This window comes from Plodia interpunctella, chromosome 28, assembly GCF_027563975.2.
Source record: "Plodia interpunctella isolate USDA-ARS_2022_Savannah chromosome 28, ilPloInte3.2, whole genome shotgun sequence".
Taxonomy (NCBI): Eukaryota; Metazoa; Arthropoda; class Insecta; order Lepidoptera; family Pyralidae; genus Plodia; species Plodia interpunctella.
This window is the reverse complement of record NC_071321.1, coordinates 4,716,899-4,744,089: the sequence shown is the minus strand read 5'-3', so window position 1 is coordinate 4,744,089 and position 27,191 is coordinate 4,716,899. Positions and strand designations below refer to the sequence as shown.

General features: G+C 41.7%; 4 protein-coding genes across 4 annotated transcripts; 1 reads left to right on the top strand and 3 right to left on the bottom strand.

The window, feature by feature from the left end:
* Nucleotides 1–259: 259 nt before the first annotated feature.
* Nucleotides 260–841, bottom strand: LOC135309992 (uncharacterized). Its single transcript, XM_064436886.1, has one exon. It carries the CDS (start codon nt 839–841, stop codon nt 260–262), a length of 582 nt encoding a protein of 193 aa, XP_064292956.1.
* Nucleotides 841–2,850, bottom strand: LOC128681705 (uncharacterized). The gene has a single exon (XM_053765815.1). It carries the CDS (start codon nt 2,848–2,850, stop codon nt 841–843), a length of 2,010 nt encoding a protein of 669 aa, XP_053621790.1.
* Nucleotides 2,851–5,526: 2,676 nt separating this feature from the next.
* On the top strand, nt 5,527–9,712 carry LOC128681712 (probable pseudouridine-5'-phosphatase). Its single transcript, XM_053765830.2, has 7 exons — nt 5,527–5,808; nt 6,316–6,398; nt 6,750–6,885; nt 7,273–7,403; nt 7,823–7,921; nt 8,380–8,439; nt 8,700–9,712. Exons 1-7 carry the CDS (start codon nt 5,715–5,717, stop codon nt 8,934–8,936), a joined length of 840 nt encoding a protein of 279 aa, XP_053621805.1. The 5' UTR covers nt 5,527–5,714; the 3' UTR covers nt 8,937–9,712.
* PPP1R15 (Protein phosphatase 1 regulatory subunit 15) lies at nt 9,405–26,862 on the bottom strand. The gene is made up of 3 exons (XM_053765829.1): nt 24,790–26,862; nt 14,426–14,547; nt 9,405–12,078 (listed from the first exon to the last, which is right to left on the bottom strand). The coding sequence occupies exons 1-3, from the start codon at nt 26,455–26,457 to the stop codon at nt 11,577–11,579; spliced, it is 2,292 nt and encodes a 763-aa protein (XP_053621804.1). The 5' UTR covers nt 26,458–26,862; the 3' UTR covers nt 9,405–11,576.
* Nucleotides 26,863–27,191: the final 329 nt, after the last annotated feature.

Genomic DNA, 27,191 nt, shown 5'->3' with positions numbered 1-27,191 from the left:
CTTTCTTGTTATTTTGTTTTTATTTTGCATGGCGATTGACAAACTTACAGTACTTATAGTTTAATTTTATTTACAATTAAAAGGTTTTTTGACTCTAATAATTTAATAATGATGACTCGTGAAATATAATTAAACATATAATCTTGATGCATGCCACACAAGGAAATAATATTTTTATAATTAATTAATTATTGTACATCCGCTCTCGGATAAAACATAGTGATACTAAAAACATGTGACTTATATCTGTAACACCTACCTATGTTTTACAATAAAGTTTTTGAATTTGAATTTGAATTTGAATTTGAATCGACGCCCCGTTCCGCCGCACGCATGTGTCAACGTTGCCCCGGTTCAGGACTTCAAGCCCCGCGCCCACAGCCCAATCGTACAGGGCCTCCCCCCTCGGGTCGTCGACGGGAGAGCCCCATGCCGAGTGCTTAGCATTGAGGTCTCCCATCAGTAGCACCGGTGCTGGTGCCGCTCTCCCAATTACCTCACCCACTCTCTCGAGAAAATCCTCAAAGGCCCGCAGCGGCCTATTGGGGGAGAAGTATGCCGCGACTATGACAAACTCTCCCCATCTTGCCGCCGCGTAACCCGGGCCACTGTCGATTCTCGAGAGAGGCGGGCGATCCCCAGTTCGGGGAGAGGTGATTGCCACCAGCCCGTCCGCATCTCCGACCCAAGTAGGAAGGGGGGGGACACAATACGGTTCCACCACGACGGCAGCACCAATAGACCACTCCGCCACGTGCTGGACTAGCAGGTCCTGTGCACGGGCGCAGTGGTTGACGTTGGCCTGCAGCACCTCAACCTGTTGCGCAGACCCGTCTGTCATTAGTGCTCCATCGCGGTGCCCTCGGAGGCTCCCCTTTTTGGAGGGGCCAGTTTGCCCCGCGTGCGCGGGGGATTGCACGATGGGCCGCCCATTGTGTGTTTGGCGGCCAACTTGTGCGCATAACACACCGCACACCAGGGTTCACTGGCCCCGCACTCTGAGGAAGTATGCCCAGATTTGCCACAGCGATGGCATAATTCCGATCTGTCCACCGGGGACGGGCAGAGGGCTCTGGTGTGGCCTATGCCCATGCACCGGTAGCACCGCATGGGCAGGGCCTCCAGCCCCCTGACCTTGGCAGCTGTCCAACCGACAAGAAGGCGCCCCTCGTCTATTAGGGCGTTGGCAGCCGCCACAGGGCAGGTGATGATCACCGCCGCCGTCATATCCGGCGCTATGCGGATGTTTCCCACCCTGACCTGTCCCGGTGGACATTTTCCCGCCCTCGCTGTGGCCTCTTTTAGGGCCTCTGGCGTCACTCCCTCATCGAGTCCAGAGACCCTTATTTGCGCCGCCTTGAAGGGCCTTGTGACCTCCGCCTCAGTCCCTATGACCTCCCGGAGCTTCTCTGCGAGGCTGTCCGCCGCAGCCCCACTGTCAGCCCCGGGTATCTCGATGATGCGGGCCCCCGTTGCCGTTCCACGCACAGCCGACACGTGATCCACCCCAATCGACGAAAGGTCGATAGTGGTGGCCCTCGATATTACCGTGCGGTAATCCAGTTTGGATTCCGGCTTGAGGGTCACCACCACCGCCGAAGTCTTGGGTGCGGTGAATTTAACTTTTTTGGGCGGCTGTGCGCTCGCCTTGGGGGCCTTCACAGGGGTAGGCTCCTGCTGGGCAGAAGGGGAGGGTTTGTTCCCCTTCTTTTTCCCCCTCCTGACCACCTCGGCCCACCCCTGTTCGCCTTCATGAGGCGGAGGCACTTCGGCAGGTGATTCGATGGGTGCCTGGGCCTGCGCAGTCCCTTGTTTGGGCTGCTTTTTGCCTGCGACTGCTTTAGGTGCAGGCCCAGGTCGAGCTGGGGGCATGAGGGTGGCCCCCGCTACAGCACCAGCATAATTCCGCCCTGTTTTTGAGGCCAGTGTTTCGGCCTCCTTCCTCTTCGCGTCAGCTGCAAGTGGCGGCCGAACGATAGGTTCCGGGGCTAGGATGCCCCTTTTCTCCGCCTCTTTGAGGCGGTCGTTCACCATTCCCCCCAGCTTGAGGAACATGTTCCTCTCAAAGGACTCCTTCCATTCGGAGAGGAGTCCCCTGATGTCCTCAAGAGAGGGGGCATTTGCCGCTGTTTGGGCCTCAGTCGGCGCCGGAGTCACCCGTTCGGCAAAGGCTGTGCGGAGGGCCTTTGTCTCTTGCTGGAGGAGCGAAAGCTGCTCCCGCATTCTCTTGTTGTCCGCTCTGAGTATGCGGACAGCTTCCGACTCCTCGCACTGGGCCTCTATTTTCCCAGCCGCCACAATAATGTCATGGCAGGCCTCATTCATGGCCCGCCATGCAGTCCCTTTTAAGTTGCCGGATTTTCCGGCCTCCGCCAAAACCCTCTGGGCAGCAGCCCTCACGACCTCGAGGTGCTCATCCACTAAGCACCTCTTACTGGTCTGCTCCGTGCCCTTTAAGTAGCTGCTGGTGCCAGCCCTCTCTAATTCCCTCTCGAACTGGGCATAGTCCGCCGAAAGATCGCGGAGCCTCTCCCTCGCCTCGGCCGTCCCAGAATACGAGCCCCGACGGGCAGCCCGGCCTCTCGAGACAGAGGAAAGCTTGTTGGAAGCCCTTTCAGCCTCCTCGACTTCCTCCGAAGCTTTCCTTTTTGGGGCTTGACCCCGCTTCTCCCCGCCCAACTTAATTTCCGGAAGATCGATTGACCCGTCCGAGTCGCCGTCCGAGAAGTACAGCGACTCAGACCGGCTGATCGTCTTCTCTCCCACGTCCTCATTAACCCCCCCGGTTGATCTCTTCCCCCTTGGGGTCAGAGATCTTCCCCTAGAAGATTTGGCCACGTTCCTACCCATATCGGGCCGGGAAGTGACCACGCCAGAAATAAATGGCCCCAAATGGGGCAAAACAAAACACAGTCCACAGACAGAGGGCAGAAATTGGCCTCTGCCTGGCTACAAGAACGCACCAGCGATCCAGTAGCTCTGGTCAGATACAACTGACCAACAATAGGATCTTGTCAGTGCCTCAACTCAACAAGGAGTCAAGACACTGAACCGTCAAAACAAATAAAAACCAAAAGAGGACGTCAAATTCGCCCTTAGCGCCGATTAATAATCAGAGTACTTCAGTTAGCACACTACACCTCAGTTAGCACACTACACCTCAGTTAGCACACTACACCTCAGTTAGCACACTACACCTCAGTTAGCACACTACACCTCAGTTAGCACACTACACCTCAGTTAGCACACTACACCTCAGTTAGCACACTACACCTCAGTTAGCACACTACACCTCAGTTCGCACACTACACCTCAGTTCGCACACTACACCTCAGTTGCACACTACACCTCAGTTGCACACTACACCTCAGTTCGCACACTACACCTCAGTTCGCACACTACACCTCAGTTGCACACTACACCTCAGTTGCACACTACACCTCCAACCTAACCTAACCTAACCTAACCTAACCTAACCTAACCTAACCTAACCTTTTTTTTTTTTTTTTTTTTTTTTTGTTTTCGCAGGGGAATGCATTTACGCACTGAGTGTGGGACTCCTGGGCAGCTAATCGGCCCAGACTACCCACTAAACCCCTGCGGATGCCATCGGCCGCTTTACAAAGAGGCGCCTCGGATCTAACTAGCACAAGGCGCCTCAGCGACTGGCCGGTCTCTATCACCAGAGACCGGACTCTCCACTCTCAGGGGCCCTCCGACATCTGGAGGACCCCTGCCGCCGGGTGGGACCCTTGTCCCACCGATTCAGGGGGGCGCCCGCAGGCGCGCCCCCAACCACCAAGGCGAGCCGCACGCCATCCAGTCCGGAAGCAGACCGGAGGCAGCGGCTCTCCGTCTTATTCGGCCGCAGAGGATAGGGACAGCGGCGCACCGTAATACCGGCAGTCCTCCTCCTCTGCGGCCCCACCGACCACCATGCCTGCGCCATGGCCGCGCCTCATTCGGCCGCAGAGGATAGGGACAGCGGCGCACCGTAATACCGGCAGTCCTCCTCCTCTGCGGCCCCACCGATCACCATGTTTGCGCCATGGCCGCGCCTGGTCGCGGAGGATAGGGAGAGCGGCGCACCGTAATACCAACCCCTCCTCTTCCCCCGCGACCCCTACCACGGCTGTAAGAGTAGAGGGCTTAGCCCTCTTCTCTCACAGCCACTGAGCCAATTGGCTCTCCAACCTGGGTTACCCGACATGGGTAACCCACCACCAGTTGCCAGGACATTTGCCAACGGCTAACAAGACCCCTAAACGGGGAGTTATTAACCGTCGCCCAGGGTGCACCAGCCCAATAACTTGTCAGCCGCCGCTATCACCGAATCAAAGATCAAGTGACAGAAGCAAACCTTCAAATCATCGAGCCAACGTGGAGGTTTCCTGACAGTAGCACCCCAACCTAACCTAACCTAACCTAACCTAACCTAACCTAACCTAACCTAACCTAACCTAACCTAACCTAACCTAACCTAACCTAACCTAACCAACCAACCAACCAACCAACCAACCAACCAACCAACCAACCAACCAACCAACCAACCAACCAACCAACCAACCAACCAACCAACCAACCAACCAACCAACCAACCAACCAACCAACCAACCAACCAACCAACCAACCAACCAACCAACCAACCAACCAACCAACCAACCAACCAACCAACCAACCAACCAACCAACCAACCAACCAACCAACCAACCAACCAACCAACCAACCAACCAACCAACCAACCAACCAACCAACCAACCAACCAACCAACCAACCAACCAACCAACCAACCAACCAACCAACCAACCAACCAACCAACCAACCAACCAACCAACCAACCAACCAACCAACCAACCAACCAACCAACCAACCAACCAACCAACCAACCAACCCGAGTACACGAGTCGATGAATCTTCTTAGCATATCTTTGAAACGATACCATAACTGGTTTTAATTTGACTACCGCGCCATCTAGTTTTATTATTGTATACAAATTTTTTTTGGTCACAATAAAGCTTATGCCTGCCACAGGCCAAACGAGCTACCAAGCCCGCCAAATTTCGCAAACGCCTTCGCGAAAATGTTTAGCCGCATTTAAAGAGCGCCTTCCATAAATCAATATTGTAATGGGCTAGCTCTTCGCTAGATGGCCAAGTGAGTATCTAAAGGGATTTCAGCCACAGCTGTCGCCGATCATGCCAACGCGAGTGCGTGAAGCAGCACAGCAGCCCAGCCATTTATACCGAATCTTCCATAGATTGTCAAATTGTTTGCTTAGATCATTTAGTAAGCTGGCATACAAGTTATATGAACGATTTTTTGTATGTTTTTGTGATATACTTTGTCATAGTCTGTCTGAGTTCGGAATCTATATTGGTAACATGGAATTATATACATATAGATTGTGTAGTCGTGTAGATTTGTGATACGCTTCTAGACAAAATAATAACAACAGTTTCTTGGTACATTACCTACATATTATTAAAACCTAGTACGTTCTTCCTTTTTGTTCCACGTGGTTTATTGATTTTTGACGCAGTCAAAGTCAAGTGCTGAGATTTAGTTTTGGTGTCTTTGGAAGAAATTGTTTGAAATGAAACGTACTTAAACACTATCAAGAAACTTTAAAAAATGGTGTTTTATAATTAATTTACACAAAACCACGAAGACGGTCTCATAAAGTCAAAATGCTCCCGAATAAGGCAAAATTTCGATGTTGTTATGCATCACACAAAGAAGATTCTACTCACCAACAACGTATAAGAAAGTAACGCATTGTCTTTTTGATATGGACGGCACAGTACTAGGTATGTTACCAGCTTCGTTGAAGCACTCCATATTAAACCAAACCAGTTCTAAAATAATAACCCTCTCATTCCAATTTGTCTAAATCGGGGATCATAGCCTCACGGCTGAGGGTCGTGGCCGCCAGTAGCTGCAGCTCTCTCGACCAGGGCCTTTCAGGCACTGTGTGATCTTAGGCAGATGGACGAATATTAATTTACAAGAATGCAGCGTATTTGCTGACGCGGCGCAATGTAGGTATAGGTACCTACAATAGTCACCCGTACAAAATCCATAAATAATTAGGTAATAATATCACTCGATATCGGAGTCTATTCATGTCACAAATGATTCACAATTGAAAGCAGTGGTGAAGTTTGTTGCGCTATTTCTTTCCATTAGCACTTTGAGGACAACTTCACTTCTTGTTCATTATTGATATCAATAAGTGATGTCTAATTATAAACATGTTTAATTTATGTGAAAAAATATTTATGATTATTATTAAATAATGAGCTTATATGTTGTAGATTCAGAATACCTGTACCATAAGATCATAGCGGATATTTGTGAACAAAACGGAGCGACCTACACCAAGGACATGAAAGTCAGGGTGAGTAGGTAATGTTCTGACGCGTGTAACTCCTTCCTACACACTTTTAATTATTGTTCCACTATACTCTGTGACTGTGTATACTTAATCATAAAAGCGACTGGATCGAATATAGCATGAGACCTGGAATTACTCTTATTCTTCTTTGCGGAATGGAAGTGGAACACGGGGGCGCAACTAGTATTACATTCTTATATATACTTTATAATTGATAAAAGTACTATTATTCAATTATGTGTAATCAACTTACTATAAGGCTGCCGACTGATGCCGGGAGTGTTCTTTCTTTCTTTCGTCAAAGCTTGGCAAACTGTTTGCCGATAGTGTGTAGCCGTTTTATATTGTCCGCAGCTGTATGGCGTGACAGAGCGTCAGATCTGCGAGGCGCTGGTGAAGGAGCTGAAGCTGAAGATCTCGGTGGACGAGTGCGAGCGCCAGCTCAAGGAGAAGTCGGAGCGCATGATGCCCAGCGCGCCCATCATGAAAGGTCTCTCTTTTGCTAATTTGTTATCGGGGTTGTGACGCTACGAACCCCGGGATCAGCGTAAAAAATAACCTTAATTTTATAAAGTTTCTGTGCATTGATTTAACAACCGGTCGCCTGCCTGACGTCAACCCTTCTTAGGAATGTACGGGAGGATATGGAGCGGTTTCAGATTCTACAGCGGAATCACTCGCCCATCTTGAAAGGACAGGTGCTAAACTACGGGGTTACAAATTACGCGCTGTTTTTAGTTCTATTCCTCCGGTTGAAACATCCAAAACTAGTGACCACGAAATGTGGTGTAAATAAATGTGATTTAAAGTTTAATGAACTATTTTACGCTGAATAAGAGAATCCAAATAACTATGAGTGTTATGATTGATTGGACAGGAGCGGAGCGGCTGCTGACGCACTTCTTCGACCACAAGGTGCCGATGGCGCTGGCCACCAACTCCACGGAGCAGGCAGTGCGCCTGCAGGCCGTCGCGCGCCCCAAGCTCTTCGCCATGTTCCACCACAAGGTAGCTCCACTCAACTCCCGTTAGATTTCGGATCAATATCATTTTTATTATTATTCATCTACATAATCTTTGTAAATTCGTGTCAACATGTGCCCGAGTTGGGCGATAGTGTGTGCCCGGCATTATGATATGGGTTATCGCAGGTTTTTTTGTTCTATCCGTGTAAACTTAAATATTTGTCCGCAGTTATCTTTAACCGGTACCTCACAATTGTGTTATCCATCACACACTAGTGCTTGTTCTGTTCCAGTGTGAAAGGTGAGAGAGTCAGTGTAATCACAGATAGTGTAATACTATGGCTATAGACCCTAGGCCACAAAGTAGGCAACGCGCGCGTCTAACCATTCCAACTCGACAACAAGAAGACATAGTATATGGAATACATAGTGTTTATTGTACCTAACATAAATGGTGACCAGGTGAGCGTGTGCGACCCCGAGGTGAAGGTCGGCAAGCCGGACCCCACCATATACCTGGTGGCCGCGTCGCGCTTCCCCGACAAGCCCAAGCCGGAAAAGGTACGATAATAATTACATTGAAATCTCCTTCCTACCGTACCTATGTGACAGATAATAGCTTGGCTATTGTGGGGGACTATCCGATCTTATAGTCTTATTGGTCGTGGTTAAGGGTCGTGGCCATTATGGGGAACATTTATTTATATATACACGAATGTGTGGTGGCTATTTAAACTCATATGGCATGAATGGGGATTCGAACCGTACGGTCCACAGAGGGGTGTCTTAACCACTGAACTATAAACGACCTCTCAAAGTGTTGTAGTGTTCTTAAAATGTAGGTGTAATCAATTTGAATGGTGGATACCATTCAAATTGATTACACCTACATTTTAAATTTATTAAAGGCATAGGACGCAAACTTTACACAAATGCCTCTTTAATGTAGACTTTGGCCCCATTAATGCCAAAATAAAATATAATATTAAGAAGGCGTCCCATCCCCTGTGTGTCCGCAGTGCCTGGTGTTCGAAGACACAGCGGTGGGCGTGCGCGCCGCAGTCGACGCCGGGATGCAGGTAACTTGCTAGCAACTCTTAAAAATCGAAGATCTTTTAATTATTTGATTTTGAATTCAAGCAGACCAGCTGCTACGCTTTAGGGGCAAAAGTTCTTCATAATAATAAGTAACTTATTTCATAGTTTAGGATTATAAGTAGTACAAAATATGACGGGAAAAAGTGCCTGTAAAGATATAATTTCAAAATAAATGATTTGACCACGATACATCTTCATACTGAAAATGATTGGCACGACTGCGAGTGTATGCTATCGCCAGGTGGTGATGACGCCGGACCCGCGGCTGGAGCGCGAACAGACGCGGCACGCGACGCTGGTGATCCGTTCGCTGCTGGAGTTCCGGCCCGAGCTGTTCGGGCTCGCGCCCTTCGACGACCGGCCCGAGGAGCCCAAGCGCCGCATCCAGCTGGAGGACGACCCGGACAAGAAGGAGACTGAGAAGGAGATGATCATACTCAACAGCGCTCGGACGCCGCCTAAAAAAGAGTCCAACTAATGGAAAGGCAAGAAATTTGTTAATTGCAACATTGCTTTAAAGATTGTTACAGGCGTCTAGTCAAGGGGCATCAATGAAGCTGTAGGTTATACTGGAGCCACCACTGGAATGAACTTGTTGCTTTTCAAGGCGCAAGAAAGAGATAGCAATATTATTTACTTAGCAATGACGGGTCCTGTAATATCTAGATTCATTATCAAAATGTTGACATTTGTATATCCTGCGCTCAAGCATAAAACAGTCAAAATTTTTTTTGAAAACTAACCTTTCATAACACCAGCGCCCCTGATGGCGAATTCGGTTGCGTGAGCTCAAATTTGTAATCTTTAGCTACATCAGAGAAACAAAAATAGTAAGAGATTCACTTTTAAACTGAATACGTTTTGATCTCTTTCTGTTACAGCCACATATTGAGTGTTTTTAATATAAATTTGAACCTTTACTTTTGAATGGATGTTCAAATAAAAGTTTGTTTATTTTTCTATGTTATTTATTTCCGAACACCTTTTACAAAAACATGTAAGAATATACATTATTTACATCAAATTTACAACTTAGCAACCCACAGTTAATACTATACAAGGATCGTATTTGATATCACAAATAGAAAAACATCAAAACACAACAATAAAACTAAATGCCTATTACTTCCTCTGTATATATCCTTCGGAGAACATTTTCTGCACGTTTTGTAAATAAATCATATATTTAAAGTTATAATTGAAACGAAACTGAATTCAGCACGCGTTATATATATTTTTATAAAAAAACACAACCTTTAACAAAAGGAAAGGTGGGTCTAATCTAATGCCGGCTACGTAAATAGACGAAGTCAGACGCCGACGCGACGCACGCGTACAGACTACGCAATACAAATGTTGAACTACTGTGCCCATCCGCTGTTAATTTGTTGTATTCAAATGTTTGGTCACTATCGACAATATCAATTTCAATACGATATTACCCAAAAGTCCATTATCATTTGAAGATAATTTATTAATGCAAGCTAAATTCGGCTATAAAAAGCTTACATTAGGTCGAATTTTGCTTGGCATTGAATCAACAGGATTTCTAACGAGAAAGAATATAAGTAATCTATGTTCCACACACGCCGGGTACATTCTAGACGATGAACAAGGACGTACAATTTGTACAATTAACACTAAACACGACTACGGCTACGGGATGAATCAATCACGGTAGGACATATTGTGAAATGACAATATTTCTGAGCTAGATGGCTAAGCGGATGGACAAGTAAAACAAATGGCTTCCAATTAATATTTCAGCAAAAAATATAAGTTCCCGTGATTAATATATCCACTTTAAGTCTATGTATAATATAATTTGTATTACCTACCTCAAATCACAGTTTATTACGATACAAATAAATTCACATCGATTGGCAGTTTTGACGATCACACGAATGGAAGTACATACGTAAAGAAATAAAAAGTTAATGAGATCTGATCTGAATGTTTAATATTGTTATAAAAATGTCCCTCCCTTTGCATGTAATTGTTTTATTTTTTACATTAAAGTTACACAAACACTTATGATTTTGAGGCACCGCAATACACAACAATAATTTCCAGATTATAAAGATTATATCATGCAATGCTAGAAACTAAACATACGACTCAAAAGTTCAACACTTAGTATTATAATTAAACAAAAATTATGTAATCTTTATAAAATGGAAACTAAACATATACACTTAAAAATATTGTGCAATTTTAAAAATACTTGTTAAATCTATGTGTATTATGTAAATTGTAGACACTATGATGTACCCATACAGATATAAAATGTTTTAATTACAATAAACATTGGAAAAGTTGATATCACAAAACAATTTGGGTGACGCGGCGTAAACAATATTGCGTCCGTTGTCGGTACAACTCAACTAATGAATAGTAATTGTTGTAGTAATTAAAATCTAAAAGTTCAAACGAGTAATTACCTTTCGGGGTCTAATAAATGGGGCATTCGCAAACACGCCGCTGATTACAATCAACTGTATTTCTATTGAAAATGATGAGTATTTTGAAAACTAGACAATCGCCTCGACTGGAATGCAGTCGATTTCTCTATTATATGCAAACAGTAAAGCTGGCGTGCGGCCCTCCTGATGGGAAGTGGTCACCACAGCCTGTGCCTCACTCAGTATAGGATTTTCCGATTGTACTCGAATATTGAGCGGTACCATTAGCTGAGTGGTTAACACCGAACACAATTTAACGCGACTGCTCAAAAAAGGAGGGTATTCAATTTATTGCAACTCACCGCGCGCGAGGTGTCCTATATATTTGACAGCAGTCGTGTTTTTAATGTTTAAATGATTATAATCATGTCTTACAATTAATTTACAAGGTTTTTTTTTAATTTTATCTTTTTCATTACAGTCAGTCTCTGGATGTAGGCACTTAGCATCCTCCTTTGTCATTTTCGAGTAAATATGCTTAGAATATTATTTGATTCGAAATTTGATGTCAGTCTACATGGCACGGGCTCTAACGGCATGTAATTTCGATTTGAATCACGAAACAACTTCACGATCGGCCGTCAGGGGCAGAGGCGGTCATGTCCCACGCTTCGATCTCCATTTCATTGGTTGTTGCATTAACTGCATGATTGACATCAAACTCCGAAGTGAGCGCCAGTCCTGGCTTCGTTTATTTCACTAACTGATTTGTATAAAACACTGTTATTGATCGGTTTCTCCATTTCATCACTAACAATATTCCCTTTTTCGTTAACTGGATGTTTTTCAACATTTGATTCTTCGTTTGGAATTTTCGTATTTGCTGTAACACCATCAATTTCTCTATTTTCATCTCCAATGTTTGGCAGATCCTCATCAATTTTGTTACGTTCAACAACCTTTTCATTGTTTGTCTCTTCTTCCTTGCTATCATTATTCTCTTTCTCCTTCACTTGACATTCTGTCGGCTGTTCTTCAATCTTCTTCTGATCTTCAATCTTCCTCTGTTCCTCCTCCATCCGTCTCTTCTCCTCCTTCTTGTCGGCGATCTCCTTCCTCTTCTGCGCGTTCCACCACGGCATGAACCGCTGGAACATGACCCTGGATCGGTGTTGAGGCTTCAGCACCCACGACAGCGCCATATCGGCGTCCGCGATCCTGTAATGTGCAAACATAATGGTCACTACGCCGTGTTACTTATAATTTTTGTATTATTAGGTCTTCTATTCACTCAAAAAAAGACTTCAAATACACACGTGTTATAATGAAAACTAGTCTTAAATCTTCATACGGTTCACAAACTTCATCAATTTTTCAAACTTTAGCCTTTGGAGTTATAAGATAATGGTGTTTAATTTCAGATTTAGTGACAATGAAAATGTATAAAGCGAGAGAGCTTTCAGTATTTATGAATAATTCAAAATGCAAAGGGAAATCTTTGGTCCGCATACCCCTATACATCCAAAAGCCAAATTGATTTATTTCGAGAAGTACATATAAACGTAATATTAAAAAATTAAAATTAAAAAAATTCAAAAATATTTTATTAAACTCCACAAGTTACACAATCAGATAACACATTAACAGTAAAAAGATAAAACAATTACAAAAACTTGTTGGAGTCCTGGAGACTCAAACTAGGCCGGAACCTGTATCTTGGGCCACCAGGTCCCCTTGTTACTTCCGATGTTTACAAATGTGAAGTTACACAGTGTTCTTTTATACATATATATATATTTATTTATTTATTTAAGACATGATTTCCAAAATGCTCTCCGTAGCCTCATAATCTAAATCAATGAACCATTTTTTAAGTTTTAGTTGAAATTCTTTTTTTCTACAATTATATAAATCCAATTTCTTATTAATAATATTATACAACATTCCTCCACGAAAATCATAAAATTTATGTGCAAACGACGTATTTACGAATATACGCTCACAGACTGCGTACTTTCTTCTTTTCACGTCCATATCTTTCTTTACATTTGCCAAAAGGGTAGAGTGTATACGAGTAACCGTTGCCGATATATATAGCTGTCTAACTGTCAATACTCCTGCCTCTTGGTAAAGTTTAGCTGTGGGATAAAGTCGCGGTTTAGACAAGCTAACTTTGAGTATTAGTCTTTGCGCCCTTTCCAATTCCATCATATCTGTTTTGTTACATCCACCCCAAGTGGAAATGCAGTATGTTATAATTGACTTAGCCAAAGCATCATATACCATGTTAATTGTACTATTATCTGCCACGTCACGTAATTGTTTGAATAAATAAGTCAATTTCCTAACTCTTTGTGATACCGTATGTATATGTTGTTTAAATCTTAAATTTGAGTCAATATGAACACCTAGATATTTTATTGTTTGGACAGAAGAAATGCTTGGACAGTCACAAGTTAAATGTGTTGGGAAGATGCATTTGTGAGCAATGATAGACTGCGATATACCTGCAATTTCGGCCCAGTTACGAATGGAAAACAGCATGTATTTCGTTTTGTCCTCATTAAGAGTGAGGCTGTTGGCCATTAACCATTGAGAAACCTTATCAAAGCCCGTCTGTGCAATTTTGAAAAGTTGGTCCCATGTGGATGCATAGAAGGTGAGTGTAGTGTCGTCCGCATAAGATGCAATTCGACAATTTTCTAATTTCATTTGGCATAACTCATTTATATAGCAAAGAAAAAGTTTAGGCCCAAGAATACTGCCTTGCGGTACGCCAAATTCGACTGGTTTGTCGTCACTTATATATTCCCCTATTTTAACACATTGTGTTCTATTTTTCAAATAGTCTGAGAATAGTGACAGTGCTGAACCTCTTACACCCAGAGCTTCTAATTTTTTTAATAGGGACGGAACAGAAACAGTGTCGAAAGCCTTACCAAAGTCCATATATATTATATGTATTTTGTGTGATAATGTATGTGTACAGTGTGTGGTTCCGCCCTATTTTAGGACGGGACCACTCGATATCCTTCCATGGACGTCGTACGAGCCGATAAGGGACACACAGCCTATATGCAGCTGATAAGCAACGGCAGCATTTACAAGGTGGGTAGACGTCAGGCAGGAGACCGATTTTAAAAGCAGTCAAATCTTCAAAATTTTAAGTTATTTTGTAGGCTGACCACGGGCTTCGCAGCGTGGAAGCCGTGGATGCACCGTGAACACGCGGAGATGAGAGAAAGAGATTAAGAAGCATGTATGGTGCGTCATGCGGCGCGTCGGCAATTTGTAGTTTTTTGAGAAATTAAGTACTATATAATGGACCGAGCGAGCGAAGTCTAACATTCTAGTTACATTTTTTGTATGATGTATGTATATATGTATGTAACGCGATACCTTTCGAACCGTTGGTCCGATTTTGATGAAGTTTAAAAGGTATGTAGGATATGCCAATTATAAGAATTAGAATTTTTAAGTTTGTAGGGCAATGTATTGTGTTCGCGAGGTCTAAGTTCGCAGCTGTGTGCGTGTGTGTGTGTGCGTGTGTCCCCCGCGCACTGACCGTCGCCGGAAGCGGTCGCGGTCGAGTGCGAGCCGCTCCCAGTGTCCGGCGCGCGCCTGCCGCGCCGCGAACGTCCACACGCGCATCACCAGCACGGCCGGCGGCTGCGGCGAGAACTGCACCTGCAACAACGACATCACAAATAACTTATTATATAGGATGTAGTAACTCACTCTTTTCGAATAATTATTCGCTTCCAAATGGCCTGCCACGCCTCTAATTCAGTTTATTGTAAAAACATGGCGCCTTTTCATCCAGAAGACCAAAAAGCAAACTGGCCAGAGCGATCTTCTACCATTTCATTTTCCACTAGCTTTTGCCCACAACTTCGTATTTGAGTAAAAATCCGTTTCCCGTGGGAATTTCAGGTAATCCCTTCTTAGTGCTCCCCTACACTCTTCAGGGAACCTACATGCCAAATTTCAGCTTCCTACGCCCAGTAGTTTCGACTGTACGTTGTCTGTCAGTCAGCCAGTCACTCAGTATCGGAAGAGTTTTATATATATTAATTGATTAATTATCAAATTATTATCTTTATATTCAAAAAGGGTGTAACATGATTTCTGTATGAGTTGTTGTATCAGAATCGTACCTCTCCTACTCGTTACATCTATTATTACCGATTTTAAAGAAAAAATACTGTATTTTATTTTAAGACCACCAGACACAACAAGAAACTAAGTGTATATACATTAGTTGGAAAAGAAAAAAATATGAATTTTGGTAAGTACAGTACATAAAGTGATAGGCTCCAGTGTACTCCACCGAAGTCCATGGCACAGCGACACGGCCACGCACAATGGCGGCATCTCCGCTCACGATAAATCAATATAATAGATCTCTTTCCATTGTTACCCGACGCCCAACCAAACGGAATGTATTCAATGTGCTCTTGTTTTTGCGATACTTTTTGTTGTATTGTTTGTATACTATTGTTACTTTTGAATCATTTAAGCCAATTTTTTGTCAAGACGGGCTAATCTCTGAACAAAACAGTCGTATTAAAAAAAATGTACCCGAAGGTTGCAGTTGTAACTGTGAGGAATATGATATCCACTGAAATTTAAATTCTGACGAGAGTGGGAGATCCGGTGGAGCTGGTTAGTCCAATTGTCCTAATGGTTTACTCATCCAGTAATAATAGTTGGGAGAGAATTCTTTTAGCATTAAGTTCGCAATTAGTTTAAATGATTTTACTTGGAACAATAGTTTCACAAATAAATGAAGTCATAAAAAGGAAGATCTGGTCAAATTATCGGTTACAATAATTTCTATGAAACATCGAAATGACTCTGCCTATCCCGTAAGGGATGAAGAGGTTATTTACCGGCTGATACAATACTTGATCATTTTGCGAAACGCTTTGTCATAAGTGACAGCGAGAGACTGACTAACGAGCCGCACGTGATGGAAATTTCGAAATATGCCCCTTGCACCCTGATGCAACAACGCACAGTAACATCATATTTCTAATTGTGATTTAAAAATAATTCAAATCTACAAAGAGGTTGGAAATGATTGACAGCTCCTCTCTCACATGAGTGTTAATTTCCAAATTGTGAAATTGGTGACCGTTATTAAGGTTCAGTGCACCAAAAGGAACAAATGGACACCAATTTTAAAACAAGTCATCTTCTCTACACTTATCAGAGCAAATTTCAGTACCAGTGTACAGTTGGGGACAGCTACGCGTGTACCAGTCCTCCTATGGTATTCAGTTAGCTGGGGGTTGTTTGCCCTCGACTGTACGACATGTTAAAAATGCCCGGTAGTCGCCTCAGACCTTATATGTTTACAAACAGAGATTCCATTGAGTCACCGCGTGACGTCACGATCTGATGACTCACACAAATACGTTTAATTTTACACTCAATGACGTGGGTGTCACAAGCCTTGTGACGTCCAAAACGCGACTCCAGATTGTGAGTAATCATTGAGGAATCAAATCGTAACAACCCGGGATAAATACGGGGGTTAGTGAGTCTTTTACGTTGTTTGCTAAAAGTGGATTGACGACACAAAGTACATTAGTACTACAGATGAAATCTGATTAATCTTAGTATTAAGTAGGTTTCTTAATTACATCTATATAGAACGGATTCTGATGAAAGAAACACTGATCGTTGAGATAAAATTATATCTTGTTAAAGGTTTCTGTTTCGCAGAATACGCTTGTTACAAAGAACGTATTGATGCCAAAGAAGTATTTTAACATATAAGGAAGAAAAACTTTGAGATCCACGGCTCTGGTAGTAGTGGTATAGTATGGAGCAATGCTTGCCATTGGCTCGTCTTGATGTTTCGTGGCTTACCTCATACGAACCAAGCATTGCTAGTAAACAAGATTACGACGCGGGGAAACCCCGAAACATTTCTACCAGAACCACCAAGAGCAAAGCTCGGTAACCTACCTATCACTTGAGCATAAATGTTAAAGACTAGCTGCGCCACGGGGCTTCGCTCCCGTGGGAATTTCGGAATAAAAAGTACCCTATGTGTTATTTCAGGTTATTTTCTACACGTGTACCAAATTTCATAACAATCGGTCCAGTAGATAATGCGTGAAGAGGTAACAAACAAATTTACTTTCGCATTTATAATATTAGTTGGGATTTGGATAACATAAATAATAATATTAGAAGATGAGCAGTGATTTGTATCTTCAGGTTCCTTGCTCCACAAGGTAAAAACGTTTGGTTCGATGTACGTATACCAAAATCCTTTTTCTCAGTAACGCTTAGAGGTACCGAACCGAACAAGTGGGTACGTCGTTCTCTACTTATAGGGTACGGTTCATTACTGTGCTTACAGTGCAGATAAAGGAAAATACAAAATCAATTTCTAAGTAATGTACCTATCTACTTTGTAGAGATACCTTGTGCGGAAAGTCACCAAAGATTTCATTGTAACTGACGCGATAAGACAAGTGGCGTGGGGAGGGCATTAATGATTGTCTCTTAGAGGCTCGGAGCGACCAAACATATTGCGATAACGTTTCGACCAAGACCAAGAGAAATCAAGCAACGTAAACAGTACAGCCAGCCGGCAGCGCACTACGCTACTTTGACTTCTAAACGATGGTAATAGAGACCAATTTGCAATGAGGGAGTTCTGTTGTCGTATCTTGGCCTATTGACGAGGTCAAGCGGCCTAATAAATATACAATTATCATGCACAGGAATGTTTGTATTAATCCAATTAAGGTCGCGGGAAGTTACTGGATAGAACACGCTCGAAGCCGGGACACATTGCTAGCACATTGTAGTCAAATATTATGACATCATAATGGACTTTGTGGTAATGCGGCAGGGAAAATGTTGCAATGAGTTATGGAATGTGATTATCAGACTGTTCTACATGAAGTTCAACTGTTGTCACCACAATTCGAAATAAATATGGAGCAACGCAGTAAATAAATAGTTAGCACTCTACGATACCACATAGGTATTAAGCACAAAAATATTATAAGTACAAATATTTGTCCGCGCTGGGAATCGAACTCGAACCCTCCAGCTAGCGGACAGGCGTGGTGACCACTACGCCTCGGTTGTCAAAATCTTGATGTTATGCAGTAATTAGTATATTGCATCATTGGGACGACAATCGAGATCGATCTCAACTTCTAAGAAGAAGAATGCAAATAAGGAGACAATTTTTTGCAACAACGATTTGTTATCAACATTCCAATAAACAAAGACAACCGACAGTATTGTATGCAGCTGTCTATTGTTTGTTTTGATTGGCATCAACATTACTGTCTAGGCGCTATGAGTGTACTACCTATTACGGATCAAACTCTAATAAATGTACAGTATCCTAGTGATGTTAATTAACATTAAACTTTATGAGTAATGAGCGCTCGTTAAAATGTCAATAGCCCATTGTTTGACTACTAACGATGCCGAAGACTTTGAAATGAAGACTAAAAAGTAGGAAAGCGGAATGTGGGCTTTACGCTTTACGGCTGAGGAAACAAACGGGAAAACGCTCAGATTAGCTAGGGTTAAACTAAACCCCACCCACACCCACTAGTCGGGAAGCGATGAAATTTGGTATACAAGGTAGTAGAATAAAATCCGGAGCAGCGACAGTTTCAAGCTTCACGCAGCAAGGATTGAATAAACCAAATCATTTTTATCCATTCCACGAGTCCAAGAATAGCATTCTCAAACCCCGCTGCTACCCTTGCTTCCCACGTTGCACCTGTTATCAAAATGGCGACTCCAAACGCCAAATGGGTCACCACCATTAGTGTTAATCCAAGCCCACTGTACTTGGCCAGATTCCCGACTTCCCCAAGGTTACGATCACATACAAACTACATACAAGCGATAGAAATGGTCGAAGCATTTTTATTCTTATTGCTAGTGTTGCCACAGCATCACTTGAACGGACAGCCTCTAACATGGCTCATTTGATGGTTAGACAATGGACTCTGGGCCTCGAATATAAAATACTGTATCTTAGATAAACGTTTATTTATTGTTAATTTATATAAGTGCAACGATAGCTCGAGAAAATTATTTATGTTTCCCAGAATTATAGATCATACAGTCAGAGATTTAATACTATGAGAAACAATATAACCTATAAAGAAAAATACAAACTATCTACTAGAAAAAAGGTTTTGTTTCCATCCATTATATTTGTTTAGTCAATAAATTGTCATTGAGAATGCGTGAAACTGTATTTCACGGTCGTGACGATTCCGTGCGTAACCAGTAGGTACTTTTCTTGTTGTTTTGAACGGTGATTTTTGTATAAGGTAGTTTAGTCTTTCTTATAACACGTTTTGCTAAGCAATCTTTGCGTATTAAATGGTCGTTGACAGATTGAAATATCAACGTGAAGAAGAAAACGGGAAAATAAATTAGAAGATTTGCAGAGGTTCTATATGTATAATACATACAGTGTGTGAACGCTACGAAACGAAAATACGAAAGGAATTCTGGAAATTAATCCTTACATATTATAAAATAAAGTCCTCGTCTGCCTGTCTGTTCACGATAAACTCAAAAACTAGTGTACGGATTTTCATGCGGTTCACCAATATATAGTGTGATTTCTGAGGAAGGTTTAGGGATATAATTTATTATGTTTTTACCAGAGCAAAGCCGGGACAGGCCGCTAGTAATAAAATAAATATTTTATTGACACACATATTTCAATACAATACAGATTCTTAACTGTAGAACAACCGTTCATGGGGTAATCAACTCGGCAACCCACAATCGAACTAGGAATAAACTGTGTCTCAATGACGAGAAGCTTTAGCATGGTTCTAGTTGACCACTGTAAGTTTTGAAATTGCCACTTTAAGGGGGTGAGAATATAGCAAAATACGAGCCAATGAGAGTGTGATACTAGATCACGTGAGAATGAGGAGCAGCGGTGGTAACACACCTGAATGAGTTGTTAATTTATTTTAAAACTAGTCATTGCAAGATGACACACATAATCGCTGTTAAATTATCGTATTAAAGATGACTTTAAACAAGCGTCAATAAATTATTTATTATCTTCATAGTTTTATATTTTATCTACAAAAATATTTATTCCAAATAATTGCCAGTATATATTTATTGTTTGTGAGCTTCTTTGTGTATTAGTAAACGCTTGAACACATTGAACAGTAGGGTTATCAACCACTGTGCTAGGGCGAGGGAATGTCCCGTTCAAACTTTTCGATTTTATGAATGATTTTCTAGTCCTTGTCCAGTCTGTTTGTATCATAAGCAAGGCAACCCATCAGGCTTTATGTCTAAGTCATGGAACGAATCGAACGATGACTTTACAACGTAGCGATAGCCAAATACCCTTTCGCATGAGGAAATCCTTGACCGACTGACTAGCACAGGTACCCCGCCTTTCCGACTGTCGGGTAGAACTGGTGTTATCACGTAAGGTTGCGCAGTGTTTCATCATAAGTATGTGCCGATAGTGCGCGGTATTGAACGCACTGTGGACTGGATATGGTTATCAGTACAATTTGCCAGCACGTAGACATGCAGTCGGTGGCAGTATAGTGACTAGCACGCATGTTTTCTAAAGGTTCTAGGTTCAAAACCACCGTGCCTCGTCGGAGAGCCTACAATCAGTGGCTGATATTATTTTTGCCATCTAACTCGTTTACATTTTAATTGAAGAACATTGTTCTCGTCGGTGTTGTGTTGCTTGCGGCTGGCCCTTGGGGCGTTACAGCTCCGAATATAACCGGGATTACGCGAGGATGAATGAAAGTTCTTGTCGTGGAGTGACTTCCATATTTGTCTATCATCAGCAGCAGCAGATGTAAGCCCTTCTTGGCTTTCCCCTTCTAGCTTTTGTTTCTTCGTCAATGAAGTTCTTATCGAAATCGTCACGTTGTACAATCCAGTGAGCTCATAATATTTTATTAGGAGGACTTACATGTATGTTGTATTTGACATCAGCTTCAGTCCAGTGCTGGTGTATAGCATGTAAATAGAACTTCTTACAGTTTAGCGGCTTTAGTAAAGTTAGATAATATCCACTTTATCTGCTGATTGTACAATTTTTGATTACTTCCGAAATTGTTCAACAATTTTCTTATCGAGTACTTTTGCCAATGGAAATAATGAAAGGTAATGACAAAAAATCAGTTTATCAAAAGATAAAACATTATTATTCCGTATTAAACTCTAAGATTATGATCAGAAAACGACAGTGGAATGTTTTTCTACAGCACAAATTACCTAAAACAATGTATTTCTAACAAATAGACTTAATTACAATTTAGAAACAACTATTATTATCTCCATAATCGATCTGGAGGCGTGGCTAGCATCATCAGGTCGCGGAACACAATATCACAAATTTACAATCACAATCTTCTGAAAGACCGCGAAGTCGTTTTTAAAGAAAGGTTTCCCAATTGTTTATCATTTTAAGAAATTGCGGAAAATACCCTTTTCCAAACACGACCTCGGAATGTTTGACCTCTTTCCGAAGTCTTCAGAAATTCGTAATCATCATCGAGCGGCAAGTATTCTGCGGATTGCTCATAACGAGTGACGAGATTGTGAGAAATAATTGTTTGTATAATGTAACGGATACAAATATTGTTGACGCATACAAATACCGGATCAGCAAACATCGACATTTTGGAACCCCGGAAGTACTCGCTTGTTTTTAATGATATCAGGTTACAAGTGTACATTATCTTAATAGATCCCATGGGAATGTTTAATGTTTTCTATGTTCTATTCCAAGTTTTATGTCACCTGTGTACCAAATCTCATAGAAATCACTTTCGCTTCGACCAAATTCTTATCCAGCCATTCCTAAAACATGCAGGAGGCAAATATGTAAGATGGGATCTATATGTTCGATTGTTAGTCTCTCGTCATAGGAAGCAGTTTCCTAACTTTGGTTTGGGAAATTATAATGTTTTCGTTTAAGCAAAGGATGACAACAGCATTTTATGTATTGGTTTCTACAATATCAAACCAATGTAAGGCAATCCTAGATGGTTACCGAAAAGTACTTTCTAAATGAGGTACCACATTGAATGAACATTGAACGTTACACGATTAGTCAGTCATTGATACAGTTATCAGTACTGACGCTGTCGTGATGCGGGCATGCGATGTTTTTTACTACCAATTTTAAAGAGTTCATTGACATTTTTTACGTATATCATCTGCCTTACTCCGTCCCCATTATTGAGGAGCCGGCGCAAGCCCAAGTACCCACAATATATTATTTGTCTTTTTTTCTCGATGTTGCTTTTAGCTATGTATAGTTTGAGTATTGCAAACAACTCATTTTACATTACACAAAAAATAGCATACTTACGTCATAATTATTGTTGTGATCATATAACTTTTTTATAATTCCTAGAAAAATCGCTCAGCGTTTCAGACTTGCCTTCTTTACGCGAAAATAACAGATGTAAGATTTATTTCGATCTTTGTCATCAAAATAACGTCGCCGTCAGCGCGCGGGTCACCTCGACCTTGGGTCACCGATTGTTTCCATATACCAAAACTTTTTTCCGGCGAAGGAAAACAACCTACACTGTAGCCGACTGCCAGTGTGCAGGATTCCTCAGGATACATCGCTATTGCGGCAGTCGAAGTTGTATCATATGACTTTAGGTCGTGCATAAAATCTGACAATACTGTTAGTAGTAATACATAAAACGAATTGAAATTACAAACCCTAGAATTGGATCATATCGTGCAAGGCGACTAAGGGACACATAACTTACATTTAACGACCTAAATTTGTTAATTACCGACTTAGTTGTATTTTTTTGATGTCAATAAGTGATAAATTGAATAAATTGATAAATTGAATAAATTGATAAATTGAATAAACAATTTTGATTTTTTTGAACCATGGTAAATATACTCTACAAAGATGTAAAGAGAGAATACTGCGAACTACTAGTTACGTGCACAAAGCCGTACAACTAGGTATGAACGGTAATGCAGAATTTACGCAGCCCAGCCATCGTTATGTACGAGCTAGTTCACCACAAGGTCTTTCCGGATGGAAAATCGCGACCCTCGCAACAGTGATATAATATTTTTATCTGACTTGTATTTTGCTCATAACTACGACATGTGACAATTTTGTTACTTCATAGGGTTCAAGAGCAAAATGTATCTTTCGCAAAATGTACCCAAGTAGTAAAATATTTCTTTCTCGTAAGAATCTAACTACGACTTACACATATAGAAATATACCATAGAGAAAAACTTGAAATAGATAGCACATTATGCACCTTTACTCCGAGTTGGCCACGTGTTCAAGACGTGAGTTTGAAAAAAATTGCCTTGGACTTTTTGAACGACCAATCGCGACCGGATTGACGGCAACAAATTAATTTAGGCCTTCAACAATCGCTAGCTCATAAAGTCGGTAGACTATTCCGAAAGTCCCGCGTGTAAGGCAATTTTTAGCAAATAGTTTTAATTTTCAACATGTATATCGGTTACAAAACTATAAATAAATTACTCGCACGATAAGAAGCCGATTTTCCACATTTTGTGTAAGTTATTAAAACTCGGTGTAATGTGAAACAAAGAATTATTTCCTCTTTGTCTTCAGTACGTTCGAAAGAGAAAGACATATGTCGTGTCAATTAAGTAGAATTTGATATTGCGATCAATTTATTATTTCTCAACTTGCCTGTCTGGTTCCAGTATATAAACTTGTTTGACATTATATCAATGGATATCAAACGACTTGGCAACCTATCTGATTGCCTTGTTTGTTTGTTTGTTTGAAAATGACATCAAATAGACCTCGTTTATAAATAAATAAATAAAAAGATAGTAAAACTTTTATTTTTTATAAAAGATGTCAAGTAAAATTCACCAAATTGCATTCACGTTTACTTTCAATCAACGATATTATTTGACCAGATATCAATAAAAAGGAGAAAAAATCCTCAACTTCAAACCATATGACTGCATTTTAATCTTTTACTTGAAGATATGGGTTGATAAAATATTAATTCAACAAAATAATTGTTCTACTCAATAGATATTGACAACTTTTTGGCTATAAACTCATGCATACAAATATATTATAGCTTCTCAAACCAAAGATGGAAGCAACCATAAAACAAAGATAATAAATTGAGAAAGCAATGTTGGCAATCTAACAAGACACACGCTCACGTGGACACAATGTCTCAAATACAGGCATACAATGAGTATAGATTTGTTTGTGCAGGAAACTGTACATAGCCTGAATATTTATATAGGAAAGGTAACTACAGGCTTGAGTTAGTAAATCGGAATATTTAACCTAATAAAGTTTTGAGCTGCAAAACTATTGTTGAATGTTTACATCAGTTGATGTTGATTCAATGTTTACACACTAAGTAAATCAAGTAATCACAACAGATAGGTAGGTAAATATTTTAAATCTATGAATACAATAACAGTAATCCTTACATATTATAAAACAAAGTCCTCTGCTGCTGCTGTCTGTTCACAATTAACTCAAAAACTACCACACGGATTTTCATGCGATTTTCACCAATAATTAGTGTGGTTCCTGAGGAAGGTTTAGGTGTATAATTTATTACGTTTTTAACCGATTGGTGACAATCGAAGGCCTTATATTATTAGAAACATCAGTGAAAAAATACTGTGATAATGACAATGCTTTCAAAAATTTGACAAAATTAAAATTTTCGGACTTGTCCAAACACTCCATACTAAATGATACTGTAACATAACGACGACGACTTCACTATTGACTCACCTTAGCCAAAAAAGCCGTGTGCTCGACAGCTACGTTAAATATTGCTTTTAAGGTGATGACTCCTTATGTTAGGATTCCCAAAGAATGTTAAAATTAAAATGTTACAAGGAAAATCAATCTACCTTTTTAGGCGGCTGGTTTCTCCTCAAGAGTTTCTTGGCGTCGTTGAGCAGCACACCGGTGTCGCGCGCGGCTGATTCCGGATGCAGGTGCTCGCTCGGGATCTCTGCACAAATGTTCACCGCATTGTCCACTTCGTCCTTGTCTTCATATAGACTATTGTCCGTCAGATCTCCAAATGTTTTTGTCATATTCTGAGACATTTTCAACTCTTCAGAATCTCCACAGCCAGAGTCGCTGACTTCAGAATCTGAGTCTGAATATTCTGACTCTGAATCTGACTCATCCCCAAACACATCATTGGAGGTGTAACAGCTGTCAGGAGAGTCTTCAAAGACAATGAAAGAGTCCTCCGACTCACAGTCTGAGGGACGCATCGCTCGTGGGCTGTCTGCGAACACTACTTGGAAGGAGTCGTCGCTGTCGGTGCCGGACGCCGTGCGGAAGCGACCGGCCACCTCATCAAAACAGTCGTCAGCAGAAGACCCCAGACTTTCTACAGATTTATCTAAAGCTACAGGAATTATTGGAGAACTATTAAAGCTGGAAGGATCTTCAGCAATTTCATCAGCAAACAGCATGTCGTCATTGATCAATTTTCTGGTTTCCGCCTTTTTTCGCTTTCCGGTTGACAGGCGATGCCGGTTTTTGTATCGTTTGTCCTGAATTTTTGGAGATGGAATGATTTTAGGTTTGGTATGGTCAGTCAGAAGATCTTTAACCGGTTCTGGAGCAGAATCGGGAGAGTTCAGCAAGGTCTTAGTGTTCCTCTTGCGTCTCTCTTTAAGCATTGCTTGAAGCTGCATTATTTTTGATTCACAAGAAGACACTGTTTCAATGTTGGTTTTCTTCGGGGCCTCTGGCTCGACAAAATCAACAATATCTGTTTTCACAGCATCTACTTTTAAATTAAGATCTTTTTTATCCTCTGGCACATTCTGGCTGTTAAGGTCTGTCATTTGATTTTCAATCTTCATTTTGGGAGTTTCTATTTCAAAAACTTCACACTTTTGATATTGATATGGAATAATAAATGTTAGACCATCACTGTTACTCTCATTGATGAAATCTTCTGGACTAAAGGCGTCTTCAAAACAATCTTCAACCAAATTCGACTCAACAAACACTCTTCTTCTTCGTCTAGACTTGTACGCTGGGCTTTTAGGAGAACTAGGAGCTGATTTGGAGCTGATAAGTTGTCGCACCTTGTTCAGCTTGTCTTCGCAGGACGCGACGACGCTGTCGTAGCCGCCATTCATGTCTGAGCGCCAGTCTGAGAGCGCGGTACGAGCTTCAACATTTTTATTTTCAGTTCTGGCGCTCTGCCAGAAACCAGTCGGCGCCTCCTGGCCGGGCGGCTCACAGTCGTGATAAGACAGCTCCGGCGAACTCGCGCGCCCCGATATCTTCCGGAATATCATCGTACACATGTGCAGGGCCGACCTTATCAACCAAGGCTCCGACTTTTCATTTTTACCGTCGAATTTTTTATCTGTCACCATTTCCGAAAAGGTTTTGATATCCGGATGGTACATATCATAAATTTCGCCCTTCATATTTTTGTTTTCAGTAATATCTGGTAAAGAATACGTGGAATAATTCATGGATTGGACTGAAAGATGATTTAAGTTACGCTTATTGCGCCAATCTAAAACAGTAGGTATATTCATCTTAGCACACTTTTCACTAACACAGTCAGCATATATACACAGTCAAGAGGATGCTAAGCCATTATCACTCACGCAGACATTGTTCCAAAGATGATACGCTTAGGAGTTGATGGAAAAGGCTGGTGAATGAATCTATTCATTCTAGGACACAAGTTGATGGGCGATGTGGTGCGCCAAGCTGTACACGATCCTCGCAAGTCCTCCGATGTATCACAAGAATCCAAGTAGATAGCACTATCGAGGATCACAATATCAGTGGCAAATATGTTGTTTCCTTTGTTCACGTTCGCGTATTTGAGCTCCATTGTAACGAAAATATTTATCACGTCTTTACAGTTCAGCCATTTTGAGAAAAGTAATACTCTGAGTGAGTGAGTGGCATGGTATTTGTTTGAGATTCAAACAGTGTTGCCAACTGCTACTAGTGTGGGCGTCTATATATACGTCTGTACCCAGTGGCTAGACCATGGAATTAATAGGTACTCCGACGAAGTTAAATCCATGGGTTAGGTAGACATCAAATATATTACGCAAAGCAAAGCGCAGATGGCGCTACTGATACAACTAAGGTACACAAACATTGCCAATGGAGGCAAAAAGTGCCATTTTCAATATTGTTGCAGATTTTCGACCAAAAATACCTTCTACGCAATCGTGGTGCGAGTTTAAAGGAAAAAGGAAGGATTTAATGGATTATCCTGAAAATAATAACACTATTTTAGATTATGTTCTGC